Source organism: Camelina sativa, chromosome 2 (assembly GCF_030686135.1).
Source record: "Camelina sativa cultivar CO46 ecotype springtype chromosome 2, ASM3068613v1".
NCBI classification, from domain to species: Eukaryota; Viridiplantae; Streptophyta; class Magnoliopsida; order Brassicales; family Brassicaceae; genus Camelina; species Camelina sativa.
Window position 1 is genome coordinate 15,694,675 of NC_141881.1, and position 14,794 is coordinate 15,709,468.

General features: G+C 32.5%; 3 protein-coding genes and 1 non-coding gene across 5 annotated transcripts; 2 read left to right on the top strand and 2 right to left on the bottom strand.

Moving 5' to 3' along the window:
• Positions 1-2,516: 2,516 nt before the first annotated feature.
• On the top strand, positions 2,517-4,367 carry LOC104717629 (F-box protein At4g00893-like). Of its 2 annotated transcripts, XM_087483650.1 has the most exons (3): positions 2,517-2,676; positions 2,939-4,020; positions 4,103-4,367. In XM_087483650.1, exons 1-2 carry the CDS (start codon positions 2,585-2,587, stop codon positions 4,014-4,016), a joined length of 1,170 nt encoding a protein of 389 aa, XP_087339776.1. In that variant the 5' UTR covers positions 2,517-2,584; the 3' UTR covers positions 4,017-4,020; positions 4,103-4,367. The 2 variants fall into 2 exon arrangements, with proteins under 2 accessions (XP_087339776.1, XP_010433542.1); XM_010435240.3 differs by having other exon boundaries at positions 2,939-4,367.
• Positions 4,368-6,211: 1,844 nt separating this feature from the next.
• On the top strand, positions 6,212-7,163 carry LOC104717621 (pectinesterase inhibitor 9). Its single transcript, XM_010435229.3, has one exon. The coding sequence runs from the start codon at positions 6,297-6,299 to the stop codon at positions 6,915-6,917; it is 621 nt and encodes a 206-aa protein (XP_010433531.2). The 5' UTR covers positions 6,212-6,296; the 3' UTR covers positions 6,918-7,163.
• Positions 7,164-7,848: 685 nt separating this feature from the next.
• Positions 7,849-10,899, bottom strand: LOC104717614 (hsp70-Hsp90 organizing protein 3). The gene is made up of 6 exons (XM_010435217.3): positions 9,775-10,899; positions 8,949-9,237; positions 8,751-8,836; positions 8,446-8,669; positions 8,231-8,357; positions 7,849-8,137 (listed from the first exon to the last, which is right to left on the bottom strand). The coding sequence occupies exons 1-6, from the start codon at positions 10,627-10,629 to the stop codon at positions 8,024-8,026; spliced, it is 1,695 nt and encodes a 564-aa protein (XP_010433519.1). The 5' UTR covers positions 10,630-10,899; the 3' UTR covers positions 7,849-8,023.
• Positions 10,852-10,925, bottom strand: TRNAN-GUU (transfer RNA asparagine (anticodon GUU)). The gene has a single exon. It is a non-coding gene; the product is annotated as a tRNA-Asn (tRNA).
• Between the last annotated feature and the right edge of the window lie 3,869 nt (positions 10,926-14,794).

Here is a 14,794-nt window from a genome sequence, read left to right on the forward strand (position 1 = left end):
ATACTTCCTCCCAAATCTAGACACACCTTCCAAATTATAAAATCTAAATGAGAAAAAAATGAAATCGGATAAAACATGTTTTACAACATCATGAATCCATAATTAGAGGTAGTTTACATTACTTTTATTTATAAGGTGTTCTTCTTCAATCCGTATTCTCGGGAGGTCGTAACCTTGGCAGAGTGTGATGAGCTGGATTTTTCTAAGATGCGTTCTTTTGTCCTCTACATCAGATAACTGTGTGGTGGTAGCGATAAGGTTTTCAGATAACTCTGTCAAGATCAGATCAACACTTGCCATCCAGGAGATGCTAAGTGGGTTACTGCTGAATTCCCTTATGGAACACGGTCTTTTAAGCAGAGCAACCTTGTCTACCACAATGATCGATTCTATTGCATCAACACAGTAGGAGTTTTGTTTAACTTTCACCCATCCTCGGTTATGTGGACTCTTATTTTTTTTTAGGGAATCTATCTAGGCTAAAATCTTGATTGGATAAAAAATAGATTTTTCAAAAACAAAATCCAAAATACTATCGTAGAATCTACTACCATTCAAGGCCATAATCTCTTGCGAATATGTGTTTATTACATAGCATTTAACTTGATCATATTATTACATGATCCAAGAAGTTTTGACTTTTACTTTTGGCTTAGACCAACCCATATATCTCAAATTTTTACTTTAAAATAGAATATTGTAACTCTAAATAAAACATAGATTTTATTCAATGTATTACTCTATTTTTTAATCTAAAATAGTGTTAATATAAAAAATAGAGTCAAATATATAGCAATTCTATAATTTACTATATTATTGTTTTTTTTTCTTCCAATAACTTTATTAGAAATCAGTATCACAATCATGGTTTACAGCAGTGAGTAAAATTTTTTGACAAGAATGATATAAAGAAATCATTTGAGGACTACTTGTTGCCTTCTTTGCTAGTAAATCTGCACATTCATTTTGTTCTCGAGGACGGAAGGCAAATTGGATGGAAGTAAAGTGTGTACACCATTGCCGTATTGACTCTAGATAGTATCGTAGTCGAGGAGATGTTGCTTTACTGTTGAGAAGTTTGATCACTGTTGAATTATTACCTTCAAATATCATCGATCGATAATCAAGTGCCCAACTTGATTGTATAGCCCAAATTAAGGTAGTACGTTCTTCTTCCTCGATTGTTGCTCTACCTTGATATTTACCCATTCCACCATCAAGGAATTGGCCAGTAGAGTTCTGGATTATCCAACCTAGTCTAGAGTCTCTATCGCCATCATGGTGTGAGGCATCATAGTTGTATTTGACCCATCCAGGTTTGGGTTTTTGCCATTTATCACTCCTTGGTTGCGGTTGGTTGTTTACATCCCGTTGTTCTGCAGTTTGTTGTCCTTCTGGAGTCGCAAAATTGTTCAGCCATTTTTCCGTATCAGTGATAGCTTGTTTTGCTATGTCATTGGGAGTGATCAGTCGTCGGTTGAACACTAGGTCATTCTTCCTTTTCCAAAATCGCCACATTAAAAGATCAGAGCATACATGTGAAGCTTTGTGATGGCGAGGTTATTATAAAGGGTGAATAAGTGTCTTAGCTTATCCTTAATGGTTATTTGTGGGTTGCCAAACATGTGAGTAGATATTCCAAGCATCCTCCATATTGGTATCACATAAGGGCATGAAAAATAGTGTGATCACTTGTCTCAAAAGCCATACAGCAACGGGAACAGTAAGGATTCACGTTAATATTTCGACGTAGTAAGTATATATAGTTATGTTATGTTAGTACATATCAAACTTTTTTCGACTTGGTATGTTGATTTTGCTATATGGTTGGTAGAAGAAAAAGAAGAGCCAAAAGTGTGACACTTTAACTCACTAGATATATCATGGTCAAATAATTGATAGTACTTACTTATAATACAACAATACAAAATAATATATTTAAATAATTCTAACCATAGTCCAGTGACCAATGGTAAGTTCAATTATGGAAGGCATTATCACATCAGAAATCGAGTCTCGTTCTCTATAAATGTAGGATATTGGCTAAAGGGCATGCCTGTTGTAGCCCAAATATTGATTAAAAAAAAAGTTGTAAAAAATCTTTTACTTAAAATATATATATATATATATATATGTTTGATGGAGAAAAAAAATAATTAGAAAAAATAGATGTTTGATGGGAAAAAAGAAATAGTTAGGAAAAAAATATTTTCTATAAAAATTTGGTCTGAGAAAAATACAAAGGCCCAAAAGCCCACTTTGTTCTACAAAGCTAATTAATGGTATTACTACTATTAGTTTTTTTTTTTTGTGTTTAATTTATTTTCAATACTTACCACATGTCAACATATGATTGCACAATTGCATATAAAAGATAATCTTGCCACATGGAGATGATTATAATTTTATAAATGATTTGTGATTTGCAAGATAAAAGGATAAGATTTCACAGGTGATTTGTAATTTCTAAGATACAAAAAAAAAAAATATAAGACTACCTAATCACTTAAATAGCCTCAAATCCAAAACAACACCGTTAGAAGTTGAAAGTTGAAAGTTAAACTGAGAGACAACAAACCCTAATATGCCAATGTCGTTGTCCCGTCAAAGTCCTCCGCCATCTCCGAAAATGGCATCACCTTCTTCGATGTCTCCTGCCACCGTCTCACGTATAAGGTTTGTTACTCTCTCTCTCTCTCTCTATCAATTATATTGGATTTGAGAAGTTCGATAGTGTTTTTTCGAAAAATTGAATCGAATCTGAAATGAATCTAGTGTAACGTTTCTATGATATTAATAGATTTTGTTGAATCGGAAACATTTTGGGGAATTTTTTTTCTGTGGTTGTTGATGTTTTATTTATTGTGATGGTTGTATCAGTTCTTGAGATAAAAGACACGACCATGCCTAATTTGAAGCTGATTAATTTGTTTTGTAGATCGAACTCCCTGAATCCGAGTTTTGCTGACCTTCCATCAGAACTCCTAGATATAATAATGTCTCGTCTTGTCTTAGAAGACAACATCCGTGCATCTGCGGTTTGTAAGTCATGGTGTGAAGCTGCTGTACCTCTCCGTGTAGTGCAAAAACATCCTTGGCTTCTGTGCTTTCGTAACCGTAGCAAGTTGGTTGAACTCCGCGATCCATTACAGTGGAATTTGTACACTTTGAGTTTGCCAGAGTTATCTGAGTCCACTGTGTATTACTCGAGAGATGGCTGGTTACTTATGGTTTTGGATAAACCAAGATCGAAAGACGTGTTCTTCTTCAATCTGTTTTCTCGGGAGCAAATAACCTTGCCAGAGTGTGAGCTGGCTTTTGATAAGATTGCGTTCTCTTGTCCACCCACATCAGATAACTGTGTGGTGGTAGCGATAAGGTTTTTAGAAAACTCTGTCAACATCAACACTTGCCATCCTGGAGATGCTGAGTGGGTTGCTGCTACATTCCCTAGTTATGGAACACTGATGTATGGGAAGAGCAACCTTGTCTACCACAAGGATCGATTCTATTGCTTCAACACAGAAGGAGTTTTGTTTAACTTTCACCCATCTTCCGGTACGTGGAGTCCTTTTTGTGTACATAAACTCGAATGCCCGTATATATACGATAGAGAGCGATATGGACGGAAGACGAAAACAGTTGCCTTGGTAGAGAAAGAAGGAGAGCTCTTTGTAATGTTTGCATGCATGAACGAGATGCCAATGGTTTATGAATTAGTCTCTTCGAGGTGGGAGGAGGTGAGGAAGACTACACTTCATGGCTTGACGATGTTTTTTGGTTTTCATAACTCTGAGTTGAGAACTAATCTCCCATCGATGAGGAGAAAAGTCTATTTCTCAAGGTTGGGATACGATGGCGAACGTTGTATATCATATTCATTCGATGAAAGCATGAACAATCCGGGCAATGAATTGCAGAGTTGTATGGAACTGTGTCGTCGTCAAATCATGTGGATCGATCCGCCTCCCATGAATTCGTTGGACCTTATGTTAAGCTCTTTGGATAACAATTGATAAGGTATTTTTCTTTTTTGTTTATTGTGCTAATGTGTAACTGAGAATTTGGGAGTTTCACTGTTGTGTTTGTTTGTGTTTACCAGAACCGTTTCGGCTGTTGTATATGTCTTCTCTTTCTACAGTTGACATCGAACTATTTCTGATTTTTGTGATTGCCGATTGTTGAGAGAGACAACTTTGCAAGCCATAGATTTGTATCAGCTTTGCAATATGCTCTTAGAAGAAATAGAGATTTGCGTAGATGTATGAAATTTATATCTCGTTGCACTATAGTAAACATCATGAAGAATAAGGGAATGTAATTTGATTGCAAACTTAATAAATATAAATATACTATGTTTTGAATTAGCATTGTGAATATATATCATTATGAATTTGAACTGATAAGCATTCTTAAAAACAAAACACAGAATTAGTATTTAAGTATGTTTCATACTAAAAAATTGGGCAATAGTTTAGAGTCATACTATAAAAGAGACCAAAATGATTCATAATAAAATTGAGTAGAAAGCTTGATTTATCAAACATTCAAATTTAAAAAGATTTTATTTGGTTTATTCCGGTTCTTTATTTTAAAGATTTTTAAAAAGTTAAATATTATAAATATTTAAAACTTTTAAAAAGTTAAATATTATAAATATTTATATTTTTTATAAAGTTAAACTTTATAATATGTTAAAAATATTAGTAATATTTAAACGTTTATGATTCAAATATTATAAATATTTAAACTTTATAAGAAGTTTAAATATTATAAATATTTCAACTTTTAAAAAAGTTAGAAGACCTTTAAAATATTAATAATATATTTAAACTTTTACGAAAATTCAAATATGAGAAATACTCAACCATTTTAAGAATTCCAAGTATTATAAATATTTAAACTTTATAAGAAGCGCCAATCTTATAAAATGTAAATGGTTACAACCTTAATAAATAACATATCAACTCAATCTAATATTTATAATACAAAACAATAAATATTAAAAATTAAGATTATATAGTGAGAGTTAAAATATCTCGGGACGGAGTTATATAGCAGAACGGGTTTTGTCGATATTTAAATAAATTTAAAATATCATTAATTTGGTGTTAAACGGGTAAAACATCATTTCATTATTTTGCTAACACTATCGGTATCCGAGAATAGACATATCTAATTAAATTGATTAATAAATATTATGTATAAATAAATTATATTGCAGTATTATATTGTTTAAACTTTAAACCATAAAATTAACAATTATTATATAATAATAACATATTTAGCCAACAAATACAATTTATAATTTAAATATTTTAGTTATAAATAATTTGTCCCGCGGTGTATCGCGGGTCCTAATCTAGTTTAAGTATGTTCTTAAATACTTTTTGATGTCAGAATTTGAAGTTCTTTAAAATTAGTATTTAAGTATATTGCAATTATATTTTTTGATGTTAGAAGTTGAAGTTCTTTAAATTTTTATTTTATTTTTTCAATGAAGGTTAGACTAATTGTATTATCAATTCTAAGTCTTCCAAATCTTACAAGTATTTTCCTTTAGTACCTATTAGCTAACTATATTAGTAGCCTTGGACAATTTGACATAGATAGCATTTTAAACTATGGAAGTATTAACTTTAAAAGTAAATCTGGAAAACACCACCAGAGTTTTTGTCAAATAATAAATCTGATATAAACATGCAAAAGCAGATAAAGAAGACATGTGACCACCATATCCCCTTTTACATATTTCTATGGTAGAAAGACAGACACTAGCTAATTTGTACTATATATAATATGCTCCTCCCAAACTTAAAGCATATATGGATAAATTATAAAAGTGGTTTCTACTAGTGAATTTATAGTGTACTTAATATAATAAGATTTCCTCCCCAATCTAGATACACCTTACACATTATAAATCTTAATGAGGGAAAAAAATGAAATAGGATAAAGCACCGGTGATCGATCGCCTAATACAAATTAATTAACTTTGTATACAACATCATGAATCTAATTTGGTAGTAACACTAATTTATTTATCGTTTTCTAAAAAGGTTAAATTGAAGCAGTGAAAACAAACGAAACTTCATATTATCTTTTTTTTAAAAATAAATTATAATCTATGTGAATCCGTATTAGAAAAACATTATTTGAATGTTTAAAATTTATGTGAATCCGTATTAGAAAAACATTAGATTATATCACTCACGTATGATTATATAAATCTCTTCGTCTATATATATATATATATATATATAACACTCACGTACACACATAACCTCCACACACCAATGGAACTAAAGCTAACCCATCTTTGCTATTGCGTTCTACTTTTTCTTCCACTACTCTCCATATCCGCCATAGCCAAACCTCCATCATCACCAAGCCCTAGCAACAGCATCAACTTCATTGTATCCTCATGCCACGTCACTCGTTACCAAACCCTCTGCGTCAAATGCCTCGCCGCCTTCGCCAACAAAATCCGCCGCAACGAAAAACGGTTAGCTCAAACCGCTTTAGTGGTTACTCTAGTCCGTGTCCAGTCCACGACGATCTACGTATCGAAGCTAACTAAGGCCAGGATAATCAAAAGGAGAGAGTACTTAGCCGTGAAGGATTGTGTTGAGAATCTTGGAGACGGCTTAGGGATGTTGGTTCAGTCGGTGAGGGAGTTGAAGCAAGTGGGTCGATCCGGTCGTGGTCAGGACGAGTTCTTGTGGCGGCTAAGTAACGTTCAGACTTGGGTTAGTGCTGCCTTAACGGATGAGACAACGTGTCTTGATGGGTTCGATGGGGAGGTTATGGATGGTGCGGTGAAATCAGCGATCAGAAGACGAGTGGTTCATGTGGCTCGAGTTACTAGTAATGCCTTGGCTCTTGTAAACCGGTTCGCGGCTCGGCAGAAGTCATAGATAGATTCGTCTAATAAATTAATATTCTGTCTTTAATTAGGTTTTGTCATATCTTTCTGTTTTCTTCCTAGTGTCGTTGTATTCTTCTTCCTCCACTTACTTTTTTTGGTGATATGTGTAGTCTTGGGAATTTTTGTTGTTTTTGTGATAGTAAATGTGATTTGGGTTTGTGGGGAAAAAATGGTCACATTATTTGGTTGTACTCCTAGCCACATCTCAATATATTTACTACGACTTGTATTTTAATCTAAACTTTCACAAAAAATCAAAAAAGATTTCTGAAATATATCATTCATTTGGTTTTAATGCCTCGAGTTGAATATATGATTATTATTTCTATATATCGGTCCTCCTTAATTATACTGGTCCCGGAGACGCTTCAAATGAACATATATTCCAAGGAATTATATATTCAATATATTATTGTAATTTGTTCATACAAAAATCTTTACCATTTTGAGCCAGTCGAATGAAACCACTAATGTTTCCTACAAACAAATGAGGTATCTTTCATCACACACATACATTTTCTCTTGCACATATTTAAAAATTGAGCATTTTAAAAGATTTGAATCATGACAGTGCTTTTTACGTCTTTCCACGTATGTGTACGCTCCCTAGTGCTCTCTTTTAGTTTATTAAATAAACCCTTCGGATTTGTTAAGCTTTTGGGAAAGAAAAAAACAAAATTAGGTACAATCATGGAGGTCACAAATTAGATTTTTTTCTGCCACATTTTCAAAACATGCAGTTACGATATACATATCGCTTTGTGTCACCAAATTCTAAACCAGGATGTACTTTCCACCGGTTTTGCGTTGAACAGATGCTCCACAATAGAGATGGCAAAACTTAACCGAAATAAGTTATTTGATTTGGTTATTCTTTTAACTTAAAGATGATCACCGTAACGTGCAATGCACCTGAGGCCTGTCTAAATTGACTTTATAGATTAAAGGGACACATGAGCTAATATAAACTTTAACACAAAGGTAAGAAGATTCTCTTGGAAATCCTAAAAAGTAACCATACAAAATCAGGAGACACAAGAACTGAAACTGACCAAAGCATGACCCAAACCAAACATACGAATCCGGTTTACCAATTTACCGGACCTGAACAATACCAGCGCTAACCAGCTTCTGAATCTTGTTCATTACCATTGGATTCTTCATATGTTCCTGTGCAGCTTTTGGATTCTCTTGGAAATCCACCAATACCTGCAAAATTCATGTAAACGACATCATCAAACAAGTCGAGGACAGACACATCCTGTGAGTAAGAAAGAACACAATTTTCATCTCTGTGTATACCTGTCTCATCACTGGATCCGACAATATGTTCTGGACTTCTGGATCTTGCATTGCCTTGGCTTGTCTCTCCTTCAATTCATCTGGTGTCAGATCACCGCGGTTTGCTTTGTTTATCTGTTCCACACACCTGAGAGACAACATAGCAAACAACACTACTCATTAATCCGATCTCCGTAAGCTTTTAACAACAGAGAGTGACTGCAACGCTAGCAAACCTTTTAACACCATCAAGCAACTCTTGGTTCTTAGCATCATGTTTCAGACCTTCTTGATACGTCTCCATGGCTTTATCGTATTCTTTCATGAAAAACTGAATAGCTCCTTTCCTGTTGTATCCTTTGGTGAAACTCGGGTCTAGCTCAATGCATTTTTCAGCATCTTTCAGTCCTTCTGGTAATGCTCCTAGCTTTGTGTAACAAGCAGCTCTGTTGCTGTATGCCTAAAGAACAAAAAAATATTCACTTTAGAGTCCATATTTTCTGGAATTATGTGCTTAGCACAACATGCAACATGCTCTTACCCTCACGTCGTTCGGGTTTCTTTTAATTGCTTCTGAATAATGCTTCACTGCCTCTGGATACTTCTGCTCTTTAAAGAATCCATTACCTGCATTGAAATTGAACTCGCCAGAGGAATGTCAAATGCAAAACGATTATACCAAACTGGCAACTACATCAAACCGCGTTGTACGAGATGGTAACAAAGGATCAGTCAGTACCTTTCTCACGTTCCTCTTCAGCTATCTTAGGATCAAAGTACTCCTGCTGCTCCAGCTCTTTCTTGGCTTTCTCAGCATCGTTAAGTTTCTTCAAGGTATCCGGATTACGATGCTCTGTTAGAGCTTTCTGGAAAGTCTCGATGGCAGGTTCAAAATCTTTCGAGCATTTTGCCATTTTCACCAGTGCAGATCCTTTCCTAGTTAGAGCTCTAGCTATCATCTTAAAGTCAGAACGAAGCTCTCTGCCTCTTTCAACAGCCTTGTCACAGTCTCCAATGCACTCATTGTACTGATATCCATGTAAAGAAATTCACATTTGAGAAAAGCAATAAAACATCACAATATGCATGTATGATCCAGATAAACCAACCGTTGATCAAACTGGACTAATGCAGGAACACATAGACCAATGGATATGAATCACTCGGATACTTAGACATTTACGTATTCAGAACAAGTGAACAAACTCATATCTCCAACGGGACCAAGAAGCAGATCAAAGTTATCAAAACCAACCATGAAGACATGAAAGTTAAATTCCTACCTCATCTAAAGTTAACCAGTAACTAAGTATACGACTTTCAGAACAAGTGAACACTCGAGTCCAAAACCCATTACGATCATCACAAATGTATTAACTAGTGACAAGCTATACTACACAAACAAGCTACTTCATCAACCCTAGATATCCCTCCCTAATCAAAAGCTCCTAAAGTTTCTAACTTTTAAGCCAAGTCTAGGACTTTACCCAAAAGTCCACTCAATCACCAAAGAAAACAAAACTAAGCATTACAAACAAGAAAACAAAGGAACTCAAAACCAATACCTTTCCCATCTCAAGATAAACAGCAGCACGATTCGTCAAATACGAAATATCCTCATCATCAAACTCCATAGCCTTAGTATAACACTCAATAGCTCTCTCAAAATCCTTCTTCTTATAAGCACCATTCCCTTCTTCTTTCTCCTTCAACGCCTTCTCCTTCCTCTCCTTCCTCTCCTTCTTCTCCCTCTCTTCCTCACTCAACTCCTCCATAGCTTCCGGCTCCGGCTCCGCCTCTTTCCTCAAATCATCAGCCTCCTTCATCTCAGTATCTTCACCACCCGAACCACTCATCTTAACATTCAACAAAACCCCTAAAGCCTGCATAACCCTCTTATCCTTCATATACAAATTAAGATTACTAGGGTTCTTCTGAATCTCCTGCATCGTCTTAACAAAATCAGGCTGCTGTAAATAAACCCTAGTCCCCGGATCAGCCGTCAACTTCGCCCACATCTCCGGTCCTTGAAACGCATCAACAAAAGGATTCGACTTCGCACCTCCTCGTGGTGACCTCGTCGCATCAGCTAAACCAGATTTAAGCGTTTCGTTACTCGGATCAATCTCTAAACCTCTCTTATACGCATCAGCCGCTTCGTTAAACTGAGATAATCCGATATACGCAGCGCCTAATCTGCTGTAACCTTTGGACCAATCGGGTTTAAGCTCTACAGTCTTCTTCGCGTCTGATAAAGCTTCTTCGTAACGGTGGAGAGAAGCGTAGGATGCGGATCGGTTCGAGTAGAGGACGTGGTTGGTCGGAGCGAGTTTGATCGCTTCTGTGAACTGGGTGATCGCGGTGGCGTAATCGCCGGAGGAGAAGGCGGCGTTTCCTTTGGATTTTGCTTCTTCCGCCATTGAATTGAATTGGGTTTAGGTATTACGAGAGTTTCGTTGATTGAATTGTTTGTTTGCATATTGGAGATTGCGACAATGGTGAAAATTTAAAAACAGAGAGGAGGAAGAAGAAGAAGAAGGAACGAGAGAGTTCTCGAAATTTCGATTTTTTTAATTTTGGTCTGTCGAGAATGTTCCGTTGTGGCTGGCCATGGGGAAAAAAGAATTATAATTAAAAATATTCGCTAGAGAGAGGGGTCGAACCTCTGACCTTGTGGTTAACAGCCACACGCTCTAACCAACTGAGCTACTCCAGCTATTTGATATAATAGGCATTGGTTACATAAAATTAATTAACTTTACTATCTACTCCTCAAATCTACAACCTTTTGGATAATCTTCTAGTTAATTTAGAGACAACCTATTTACTAAAGAAGAGTCTTAACACTTCCAGTTTGAATGTTTGTTTTATTGGATTTTTTTGTCATTTTTACATAAATTTTAAGTTAAAATATATATAGAATTCTAAAAGATTTTTAAAAATCATCAATTGAATAACAAGTGATTTTAAAAATACTCTAAAATCTTCTAAAATTTCAAGTTCAATGTCCTCATCTTAATCTAATCAGGAACATAGATTAGTTTATGCAAAAGATCAACACGATATAATGCATGCTACTTTGTGAATTTGTACGATTTTGTTCCACATTCGATTAAATCAAAACTATTTTTTTTTCTAAGAATTTTAGGTTTAAGATTGTTTTTATCTTTTATAATATGATTTGATACCACTAAATATACCACTACAGAACAATTGTTCAAAAATTCTATTTTTTTATAAATCTTATAAACATTATAGGAAGTTATGAAATCATGTATACATCTTATTACATGTGTTATAAATTATAAAATTATAAATATTTTAATGACATGCTCTATAAATAAATCTAAAGTTTACAAATACTTATTGTGTAATATTTTAAAATTAAAGAATTTGTTTTTTTCTGAATTATTGTGTTTCTTAGGACAATCAACAAATTTAAAAAATTTGTTTTTTTTTTAAAAAAGCATTATCAGTTATATAACATGCTATTGTTAAAAAGGAGCATTTAATAATCAGATTTTCAGATATTGTAACTTTATAAAAAATAAAAATAAATAAAAATTTTGAATATTACACTAGTAACAAATAAATAATACACTGAAGGCAAAAACATCAACTTGGAGCCAAAAAAAAAGGGTGTGTGTTACACGCATGCGTGATATACAATAACCATCATATCCCCACATTAGCGCGTGATATACATTAACCGTCATATCCCCACATTAGGCTATGTGCAATGAGGTTGTTGAAAAAGTTATTCAACTGCTTAATTACTACAATGAGGGTGTTGAAGAAAATAAAAAATCTACGTGGATTCATTCTTGTTGAATCAATTCAACATGTTGAATCTGATTTTTTGGGGCCCACAATCACATATGCTACGTTCTAACTTTTGTTTTTGTTTTTTTTTTTTTTTGTCGGAAAGGAAAAAAGGTTAGGAGAGAGAGACATGTGTTGTATTAGAGTAAGATTTTGAAGATTTTTTTTTTACTTTATCATTTCAAAATCAATTATTATGTTGTAAATAAAATTTTTATAAAATAATTTTTATATCAAAATTCAACATTTTTACACTCTATAAATAGAGACTTGGTTCATTTTATTCCCATACAAAAAAAATCATCATTTCTAGTATATTTTTTAAATTCTTCTCTAATAAACTCTTGTTTGTTTTATATTTTATAATTTTGTTATATTAAAAATTAGCTAAAAATATAAATTTTTAATTTTAAAAATAATAATGTAACTTTTATTAATTTTAATTATTATTATAAATGTGTGTTTTCAAATTAAGTAAAAATAAGAATATATAGTGAAAAACTGAAAATAGTAGGGTAAGGTGTTGAATTTTATTAAACAAAACTATTGAAGAGGTTAAAATTGATTTGGGTGTTGAATAATTAGGTGGAAGAAAGAGAAAATGATGTGGAGTGTTAAAAGTTGAGGTGGAGGGTGTTGAAAGAAAAAACCATTGTACATGGTCTTAGCCTAGTCTACTACTTTTCTTCAATTCACCCCCTGCAACAAACAATAAATTGGTTTATTATTTTGGTGTATTTTATTTTAAAAGCCAAATACAATAAGCTATATAATAAAGCTGTTAAAATATTTTTCTGTAATATTGGTTTAAATATTTTATACATTATCTTTCATCTTTTTTTGGTAAATAAAAATGTTTCTGAATTATTATTATTCTCCTTTGAATATAGGAAAAAAGAAGTAATTTCACTATTAAGTACAATTCAATTTTATACTGAATTTTAAAATTGCACACACGAATTAAGACTATATGGTATTATAAATTTTCAGTATATTCTATCATGTATGAAAAAAATTGATACAAATAATTCTTTGAAATTGTTAATCAGTATATCGTATAACATAAGGAAAAACTAATATCCACAATTTCTCTATTTTTAATAATCATTTTGATTTTTGACTATTTTCTAATATATTATTTTTTTCCTCTTAAGAAACTCTCTTCCGGCGGCAATGATCCCATGCGGCAATCCTCATCTGAACCTTCTCAAAATCCGAAACCCGACACGGAATCGTGATCCGACCTGGTTGATCAAACCCATGAACCTGTTCCGCTTGCTCCAACAACTCTCCGAACAATGGATGATTAAAGTAAATCTTACAACTCTCCGAACAATAGTGTGACATAAGATTTTATTCTTTATGTGTGTAATAGTGTGACATAAGATTTTATTCTATAAGTATATTTATTTTTTCATTTCTCTAATCTTACAATCGGAGAGAAATCCCTTGTGTTTGTTCCTTGTACATTTCTCTTTCAGAATTTGGTGTCCTTTGAGTTTGCATATTTTTTCACATAACAAAAAAAATTTCAACATAACTTGTTTTGTTATGTGGGAGTTCCCTAATTATGTTAATCTGTTATTTGTAATTGCAAAATGGTGACGAATACACACAGGTACGTTCGTCGTCACTAGGATCTTTGCTTAAGCATGTTTCAATATTTTTATTTTTTGAAATCCAATTCTTGTCTTTTGTTATAACAATCTCCTAAAATCACCCAATACTATACTTCTAAAATCTCACCAAATCACAATTTAGAATTCCTTTTTTTTAAAACAAAAAAAAACTAACAATTCCACCATAGTATCAATGGCAGAGGTGAGAGGTGTTCTTCAGAATCCATTCTTATTTATTTTTCTCTTAGACCATCTCCAATGGTTTTTCCTATTTTTACTTCTAAGAGGAATTCTATAATAGAGGTGACTTTTGCTTCAATAGATATCTCTATTTTTTCCTCTAAAAAAGAATATTTCGTAGAGATTCCTTTTTATTTTATTATTAATACATTTTATTTATAAAAGTTGCAAACTAACCCATTTATGTTAGTATTTGTGAAACTTTCATAAAATTATGATATTATTTAAATTTTTAACATTTATAAATATTATTTAAATATCACATTTATTAAAAGAAATACATTGCATCATATAAAATAATAAAACATAGTAGATTGGACAAAGTTTTAGGGATATTGGTAGATCCGGAAGTAATTTACCAGAATATTAAATAATTAGTCTTTGTTGTATTAAAAATAATATTATGGTATGAATAAAAACTAAAATATATAAGTTATTTCTATTTAATAAGATTTTATATTAAATTTTCTTTTGCAAATAATAGTCTCAAATTTTAAATATGTTTTTCTATACAAAAACCTTTTAAATTTTTCTATACGAAAAACCTTTAAAATTTTTAAACCAAAATATTCAAATTAGTCAAATTTAACTTTATAATCAATTATCCTATTAATATACAAATTAAATTATTATTAAAATATTTAAATTATTATTAAACTATTTAATTATTATTAAACTATTTAATTATATATTTTATTTATTTTGATCATAAATATAAAAATATTAAAAGTTCAAGGACCATTTTATAAATAAAAAAATTCTACTCTATTATAGAAGAAAAAATAGAGTTCTTAGAGGAAAAAATAGAGATCTCTATTATAGAGGTAGAAATAGAGATGGGTTGGAGTAGATTTTACTCTAAAATAGAGTTAAAAAACAAATATAGAGGTGGGTTGGAGATGCC

Excerpts from the sequence above, each read along its gene's own strand:
- LOC104717629 (XM_010435240.3), top strand. The coding sequence starts at position 2,585 with ATGCCAATGTCGTTGTCCCGTCAAAGTCCTCCGCCATCTCCGAAAATG. Across the intron at positions 2,677-2,938 it reads GCCACCGTCTCACGTATAAG|ATCGAACTCCCTGAATCCGA; the intron begins GTTTGTTACTCT and ends TTTGTTTTGTAG.
- LOC104717621 (XM_010435229.3), top strand. The coding sequence starts at position 6,297 with ATGGAACTAAAGCTAACCCATCTTTGCTATTGCGTTCTACTTTTTCTT.
- LOC104717614 (XM_010435217.3), bottom strand. The coding sequence starts at position 10,629 with ATGGCGGAAGAAGCAAAATCCAAAGGAAACGCCGCCTTCTCCTCCGGC. Across the intron at positions 8,670-8,750 it reads GAAACCCGAACGACGTGAGG|GCATACAGCAACAGAGCTGC; the intron begins GTAAGAGCATGT and ends TTTGTTCTTTAG. Across the intron at positions 8,138-8,230 it reads CGGATCCAGTGATGAGACAG|GTATTGGTGGATTTCCAAGA; the intron begins GTATACACAGAG and ends TGAATTTTGCAG.